The following is an 8957-nucleotide window of genomic DNA, read 5'->3' as shown; positions in this document are numbered from 1 at the left end:
AGAGAGAGAGAGAGAGAGAGAGAGAGAGAGAGAGGCACTGCTAATGTCTCTTCCATATTATGGTTGGAGATACACAGAGAAATATTTGTTATTGAAGAACTTTGCTGATTAAGGTGCCGATGATAATGAATATGTCATTACAATAAAATAAAGTATGTATGTTAAGTCGGTGGACAAGAAATAAACAAATAAGCAGGGGCTAAGTAACCAGATAAATAAAATAAAATAGGAAAAGTTAGAAACTTCATTACAGATAAGAGGTGAACAGAATGATAATTAAGCAAATAGTTTTGAAGATTTTGTAGTTAAAATGAAAATAAAAGATCTTTCACAAAATGTACCACTAAGTAAATTCATAGTATTATTATGAGAGTATTATTTAAATGTGCAATTTTAGTAATAGAATGCAAATGTTCCTGCTTATATATGAATTAAGAATAGAGGAACATTGGAGTGTGTTCCTTAGATAATATAAGAAAACCATTTTCCTAGATGAGAACATATATTTTTAATATAACATGACAGTGAATGAGTATGACTTTCTTGAGAAAGTATCATCTATAGTATCATCTCCTCACTTCTCACTATTATTTACTTTCTGTAACATTCACAAACCTCTAATCTGAGAAACATATATGTACGTATCCTCTGTAACTATAACAGTTCCTTGCACAAAGAATGCTCTTATCACGTATCTGAGGGATAAATTGAACCACAAAATAAGAAAAAGATTTGCTAAATGAATAAGACATTTGAAATAATATGGAAAAACTCAATAATTATATTGATTTATTTATGTCTTTATTTATTTTAAAATCTTTCTAAAAATTGATTTATGTATTTGGTATAGTGTCTCACTATGCAGCCTGTACTCATAGTGATCCTCCTGTATCAGCCTCTCCAGTATTGGGATTACAAGCATGTGCCCCTACATCCTGTGTTGGTGGCCCACATGGTGTGGGGGACAGCATGGCATGGGATCAAACCCTGGTTCTTGCACTTGCTAGGCAGGTGCTTAGACCACCAAGATATCTCCTCTGCCAGATCATATTTTATTATGTACTGAAACATGGAATATTGAAATGAATGTTAAATACTGAATAAATGTTAGATATATCTTAGTTAACTTAGGAATTTATATATTTAATATACTATACACTTAATGAACTGCTCTATTGGTTTGAGTTATAACTGACTCTAAAGAAATGTCCTAAATATGTAGCCCTAATTAAGGAACTGATACTCTTCAGTAATAAAGAAGTACCTGAATTGTTTGTCCACTTTATTCCCAGATGTAAATCTGTATACGAAGAGAAGACTTAAAGTCCAACTTTTGCGTGGAGTCTGGCATTATGAGAATTTTCTGCTAGGTTGTTTATGCTTGTTGTGCAAGTATATTCACAAGGAGTATCATAGTTTAATTTTTGGTAAAATGATATGGTGGATCATTTGAGGTACCTAAATTCTTCATCCATATTCAAATATATTCAATCTAGAGCAAAAGTTGTATTTGAAAGGAAGAGCAGTACTGACAATAATAAATAAGTATAAAGCAAAGTATGAAAAAGTTAGCTAGTTAGGAAATGTATCTTGAAGAACTCCAGAGAATCCCATCAGGATTAAAGCCTATTGATACATTGTCCATAAAACATTTCCCACTAAGATATTTCAGACCATTATAAACATTCAAATACATGAAAAAAACAACTTCTATAGATGTCCAGAAAACTTGTTTTTAGAATTTTTGTGACCTAAAAGAGAAATAATATGAAGTAGAAGACTGTTGCTTATTTTTGTTAAACACTAAGCTAAGTACTGTAAGCCAAATACTTCATCAACTCTATAAGGAAGGTATTATTTTTCACCAGTTAAAAGTACCACAAATAGGTTTATGAAATCAGACACATTACCAAAAGTCATGCAAATCACAAGTACCTACGGGAGGAATTCAAGCCTGAGAATTTTTATACCATAACTCATGTTGCTAACCATGGTACTTCATACATGACCATATTGACTTAAAATTATGAAGCACAAGAAAACTAACTGACTTCCAAAGTCTTGCATTTCCCATTCAGCCTGGTGCAAAGCCACTGGTAGTTGGTGGTAAGAGTGTCAAGTTCCTTTTTTAAGGCCTCTTGTGCTGCAGGTGGAGCTTGGGCTATGACACTATTCACAGTCTCAGTAAGGAGTTGCACTTTTGTTTCCTTCTGCTGGGCCTCTTCCTTAGCTCTCTGAAAAATAAAAGCAGTGCTTTGAGAGTAGTCATTGCCTTTACTTCAAAAACGAATTCCTATATACCATATAATTTCTTCTCATACAATTCCTGTGAGGATGCAATTCATAAAGCAAAATTCATACTAACTCTAAACCCTTACATAAATTTTGATTTACTTATAGTTGGAGAAAATGTATAATTAAATATATTTTTAATGAAAAAAGTTTCATTGGTAGTCTACACAGGATGCATTTGTGGCTTATTAGGGATATATCAAAATAAAATATTAAAAGGCGAAAATAAGTACTTAATACTAGCTAAGTTATAAAGGGTTTAGTAGTCTATAACTAAAATCACTTATAAGTTACTCTGATGAGTAATTGTGAAATAAACCCAAATAGCAGCATTTAAATAAAAAATTCTTAACTAAGAAAAATGCCCCTAATTCTATATTTAGAATTCTATTTAGATGAAAGAAAGTTCTGCTCAGTCATTGAAAACACATGAGACAAATAGAAAGTAAAACATTAACATTAAGCATTAATTAAACATTTCCACAAACCAGCCGAAACCCACAGTACAGCTGTCCAAACCATCCTGATTACGTATATAGATATATGTTTCCCCTACTCCTTGTCCTATCCTTCTTTTTTGTTCTTTATTCATTCTTTTCTTTTTTCTTTTCTTAATTTCTTATAATTTGTTTTTCTTTATTCTTCCAATTTTTCATGCATATATCTTTTAATATGAACAACTAATTTGAAGAGAACACTAGGCAATAGAACAAATACCCTCAAATGCATATCATTTTGCTTAGTGAAATTGGATCATCTGTAATTTATTCTGTTGTAATAATATTATGTACTGTCTTTAAAAATTAAAAAAAATTAAAGAAAAAAAAGAAAGAAAGCAAAAGAGAGAAGCAGCTCCTGGTATCTGAAGCTGGCCTGACACAACCATGGCCTTGGTCTTCTGTAGATCATAATTGTTTCACAGTTTGTTGAGTAAAGGCCACTTTGATACTAGGGTGTTTTCAAAACAACAGCAATGACATACGGGCATGGTGGCATGTGCCTGTAATCCTAGAACTTGGGAGCCTGAGACAGGAGGATCTTTGAGAGTTTGAGATGAGCCTGGATTATACAGTGAGCCCAAGGCCAGCCTGAACCATATAGCAAGACCCTGTCTAAGAAAATACAAGAAAAAAATGAGCAAGATCTCTGTGTAGGATAAGATGCCCATTCATGGTGGTACTAATAGTCATTAAAAAGCTTTCAAATTTTTCTTCCAATCCCCTACCATAAACCTAAATTATATTGGTTCTTCTCTTACTCATAGAACCTCTAGTTCTCCCGAGTGTATATTCTTTTGATTTCAAAAAGCAAATAGCTCAATTTGTTTACCTAAAACACAATTCCTGGTGTTCTTTAGCTTGTGTTGAGCTGGACATTTCTTCTAGTATGTGCATATATTTTAGAAACACATACCATGTGTCTTTAGCTTGGGTTTGAAAAAAGTGAAACTTTGACACAGCCTATATAGTTAATGTGCATGTCCTATGTGAAGGGCATACTGGTAGTATAATGAAGAATGGAGACAGGAAAGAAAAAAGAGATATAAATAACATTAATTATAATCTCCACTTTATGACTGGAGTTCATTCCAATTAGAAAGTAGCACAGCCCTTAATGTTGTCCCATTTAGGCATGAGAAAGTTGAGCATTAATGTACACATAATCTCCTATCATTGGCCACCAACCACAGAGGAAATATTTATTTCCTCCAGGTGGGAAAGTGGAATTTGAGCTCTAAAGAAAGCCATTAGGTTGGGGCCAGGAAGATAGCTCAGTAGAATAAGTACTTGCCCACAAGGGCCTGAGTTCAATTCCTGGTTCCAAAAAAAAAAAAGAAAGAAAGCCATCAGGTTTAGAAATGCAGATTTGGGCTGGTGAAAGTTGGGCCTGCCAATAATGTAGCAGGAAGAATTAGGGAGCATGGGCAGGATATGAACAAGGGTGAACCATAATTTGCTTTTAAATTTTCAACATAATCAGCCTATCTTTTAGATTTTGTATACTCATTCATTTGTGATGGCAAGTGCCATTTATTTTAACTACAAACAATTTGCCTTTACTGATTTCAATTTTATTAATTGAAATTTTAGTTTAATATTATAAATAAATCAATTTTGGCATTACTGAGCAGGAAGTGTGTACTATACAAGTAGTATTTTGACTGTAGTAATTCTAACATTATCAACAACTGTGACAGCCATTAATCACTTCCCATGTTGCTCTGTGTTATTTCAGTCATGCCGAATTACCACCTCATGGGATTCTTTATAAAAACTTCACATACACGTGTTTTGTTATTTTAAACATCAGAAAATTGAGATTCCTAGAATTTAAGTAAGTGGTTGTGGATATTATTTTTTTTCTTATAGTTTTTAATTCCACCTCAAATCCTCAAGGAGATGAGGAAGAAATGTGCTGTAGTGGACCCAATAAATACAGTTAAAACTCTTACAAATTATAAGAAGTGTGTACATGTATCTAATGACACAGAACAAGGACCACTGCTTTCCTTATCTCTTTGGTTTTCTTTTGTTCTTCTATTAAATCAGCCTAAGATGCTGGAAAGCCTCAGAGAAGAGAGCAAAATTTAGTAGCCCAAGTTGATATGAGGAAAGAAGATCATGATGAGTTTCTTTAATGTGAGTAAAGGTGGAAACGCTAAATGGACAATACAGTTGATCTTCATAAAAAATAATGGCTCTGGCTCTCTTTCTTTCCATGCATTTAACCATGCCCTTTGCAGACATACTTCACTAACAGTATACTGAGCTAGTGCTTCTCAGAGCATGGAACTTAATCCTTGGCATCACTAGGAGACTTGATAAACCTCAGGTACCACTGTAGAATTATGGAATCCCACATTCTATAGGGGAGGTCAAGCCATCTACTCTAAACAGTTCCTACACTTGAATCTGATGAACATGAAAGTGCAAAAGTCACCATTCCAATGATGTTGTTTTGTTTGTTTGTTTTGTTTCTTGGACAGAGTCCCACTGTGTAGTTCAGGCGGACTTTATCTCACTGTGTACCACCAGGGTGGCCTCAAGCTCTCAGGGATCTTTCTAACTCAACCTCAGAGTGCTAGGATTACAGGTGTGTGCTACAGGCCTGAACTCTGCTCTAGTGATTAAACTAATGTATTCACATATTTATTACTTTCATTATATTTTTAAAATTTGTTAAGCCCCAGAGTAGCATAAAAAAATCAAACAGGAACAACAGTTAAAATTCAAGTTTTTTGAGGGCCAGGAGATGGCTCAGTAGAACAAGTGCTTCTTTGGCAAGTGTAAGGGTCTGAGTTCAAAGCCTGGTTCCACAAAAAAAAAAATTTGAACGGTTTTGTCATAAAAGTTCAGGATATAGTCATTTCTGATCTCCAAATCTTGAAGTCTGATAGGTGTTGCCTATTGAACACCCCTTGCCATTTTGTTATGTCAATAGGAATGTTTGTTTACACAGGAAAATAAGTTATCAGCATAGCACTGTAATTTTCAAGTAAAACATGAAAGGCAATAAAGAAACAGAAGGTAGTTTCTACTTTTTCTCTGAACAAGTCAGGGAAGCATGTCAAAGTAGAGCTGTTGTTATCTTCTGACAATAAAGATAAATCAACATTCAAACTTAGAAGAAATGGATGTCTGGGAAAGGTATTATTATTATGTACTAGGAAGTAAAATTGACCTAAAGGGACTGACTCTGACCATTGAGCAGAAAATGCAAGAAATGGGATCTACCCAACAGCTCCTTTGGCTACTCCTGCCAGAGGCACCCCAGGCATTTTCTCTTTTAAATATCATCCCATAAGATACCAATTTTGCAGCTAGACTGATTGCTTGAACATTTTAAACAATGTGAACAAATTCATTAGACTATTCATTTCTGGGATTGTTTTCAAAATTTTCAAATATGAGACACATTAATTTCTATCCCTGAAATATAAAAAAAATTCTGACTGGATTGTAAACCACATAGACCAACTTCTCAAGGAGAGAGAGAAAATGGTCATAGGAAGGACTGAACTAAACATAGGAACTCAGTGAGAGGCAGAGCAAAACTGGACCTAAGATGGCTAACAACTTTCTACTCAGTGACCTGAGCAGGGACTATAGTCTAGAATAGTAGAAAACAGAGAGAACAGACCTTTGGGGCTTTATGGTATGCAGGGAAAGTCCACACGGATGATACACAATTCACAATTTATAAATAAAATAGCAAAATAAATTAAGATGGTAGAGTTCAGAATAGCATGGGATAAAATACCTTCAAGACAGATAAAACTTGTAACTATGGCTATATTATTTGACCTACTACATCTTGGGATTGTGCTGTTCTCAGAAGAAAAAGTACACTTGACATTACTTGCAAACTACTGTCTAACCTCCACATGCTGGTATAATTTTACTCAGAATGACCTCCCATCATCAAGTTTAAAATCACTGTCGCCCCTTATTAGAAATCTCCAACTGGCTTCTTCATTTCTCTTAGAATAAAACTTTTAGCAATAACTGCAAAACTCCTGTGTTAAGGAATATTTGTCCACTGCCTTAAGCTCATCTTGGGTAACTTACGCTCTGTTTTTGTCCCGTTGTGCTTGCACAACTTATTTTCATGTTTTTTTTCCTCATGATTCAGTGCTTCAGATTAAATATGTCCCTCATAAATATCTCAAAAGTCAAATGTTTCTATCACCTCACCATTCCCATTACCTTACTGAACACAAAACTCATGATTTTGTATTTTTAAAATCTTGTTTGATTTTTTAAGCAGATTTTCATGAACTTAAATAGTATTACTTGTTTCTCCAGTCATTGCCAATTTCCATCCTCCAATACAATACAAATTCTAAGAAAGCAGGTAGAGGATTTATCACTATAATTTATATCTAAATGGTATTACATTCATTAAATATACAGTAAGTATGTGCATGAATAAATGCATGATACATGGTACTGCCAGACTAAAATGTTTTTGTAGTTTTTAATATCCTAGAATACTAAAATTCAATCTTTCTTAGACATTTTAATTTTTTTTCTAAATTGACTAAGGCCGTATGACATTTAAAATTTGAACATGTGAGCTTTCATCTCAGCACTTTGTGCTATTAACTATAATAAACATTCTTGAATAATAATTACATAAATTATATGATAATGTATACTGAATTTCTTCCTATGCAACGCTGATGATAATTGTAAAAATAACTATCAACTCTGCAATACCGAACTTGTCTTGGGCACTGTAATAGGACTTTTATGTTTCATTTAAACATTTTTGAAAAGAAAGCATTCTGAGACCAGGTTCAAAAATGAAGAAATCGAAATGAAGTGTATTTATGTGTCTCACCTATTATGGTTACACAGGCTAAGGAGCTAGATCATGTTTCAAACCCAAGAATTTGGTCCAGATTGATTTTGTTATGTCATGAGGCCTTAAGCCTAACCTGTATCTGTGAATATTTTATATAGCTTAGTATGATTAAATTGTATGTTTTAGTTTCTGCATAAAAATAATAGTTATTATTACAACTAAAAATAATTGAGTGCCTATACTGAGCAAGGCATTTTCAATATGTATGTTTCAAGCCTCAGTTCACACAGTAAAGTTTGGGAGTATGATGGTATTTTTTATGATGGTATTTATATGACAAAACTAGAGGATTATGTTGATGACTGAGTTGCCCTGGATCAGCCAAAAATCCCCATATGTACCATCAACTCCAAGTCTCTGGTCTAAGTTCATGGTAGTTTAAATGGAGAGATACTTGAATGTTTATTTGTTCATGAACTCTGTCCTAAATAAATGTATTTATTATCCCATTATTTTAAGATATGTACATGTAAATCCAATCCTTCTAAATCCAATAAGTATCAATGACTACTTGTTAAAATATTCAGCACTTTCAAATGCCAAGAAACCCATTTAAGGTACAAAGTAACATGGCATCTCACTACATTTTAAATTTCCTATTCCAGAAGACTTAGTCATATTTTCAACTTGAATTTGCAACAGCTGCAAAAAGCTAATGTGATCAGCTGATTCTAATTGTTAACATTATATATAATTTCAATAGAAATTATATTTCAAACTGTGATTGCCAATGTTTATATTTTGACTACAGTGCATTAAAATTAATTTACATTTTATAACTTTACAATATACAATATATCAAAGTTTGAGTCAAAATTAATTAAAAATCAACCTGTACTATGAAACCTAGAGAAAGCAGATTTTGAAGAATCAGTTTTAAGCAATGTTGTATTTATTTCCTTTTATTTTCCTTTCTCTGTTGTTTGGTTTATCTTACCTTCATCTCTTCAACTGCTGTCTGTAATTCATCTGGAGTTTTATATTCAAAATCTCTCTCTAGATATTCTTCTTCAGCTTGGGTCATCCATTCATGCATCTCTGACAGATCTTTCTGGAGGCTTACAGTTTTATCCAAACCTCCCTTTAAGGCTTCCTTTCTGGCACAAACCTTCCATAAAACAAGCAAAGAATGCATTTTGGAACAGATAGTAAATTAAAACCACATCATTGAAAAGTCTATAAATAATAGAATTCTTAGAGGATAAAGATGAAACAAGAATTTTATATGCATAAGAAAAATAACTCATGGAGATTAGATACACTTAATTTCACACAAGTATAAAAATAAGGTATATAAA

The 8957-nt window shown here is 33.2% G+C and overlaps 1 protein-coding gene across 3 annotated transcripts in view; it reads right to left on the bottom strand.

Annotated features, from left to right (window-relative positions):
- Dmd (dystrophin) overlaps positions 1 to 8957 on the bottom strand; it is a 1613500-nt gene that overhangs the window by 1522373 nt on the left and 82170 nt on the right. For all 3 annotated transcript variants that reach the window (XM_023715436.1, XM_023715435.1, XM_023715434.1), the window contains exons 7-8: positions 8597 to 8767; positions 2052 to 2234 (exon numbers count right to left, since the gene is read on the bottom strand). In XM_023715436.1, coding sequence (XP_023571204.1) covers positions 2052 to 2234; positions 8597 to 8767 — 354 coding nt within the window. The remainder of the gene's footprint in view (positions 1 to 2051; positions 2235 to 8596; positions 8768 to 8957) is intronic.

This window comes from Octodon degus, unplaced genomic scaffold, assembly GCF_000260255.1.
Source record: "Octodon degus isolate 3935 unplaced genomic scaffold, OctDeg1.0 scaffold00041, whole genome shotgun sequence".
NCBI lineage: Eukaryota > Metazoa > Chordata > Mammalia > Rodentia > Octodontidae > Octodon > Octodon degus.
Note: the sequence above shows the minus strand (reverse complement) of the source record. Positions and strands in the feature narration are given on the sequence as shown.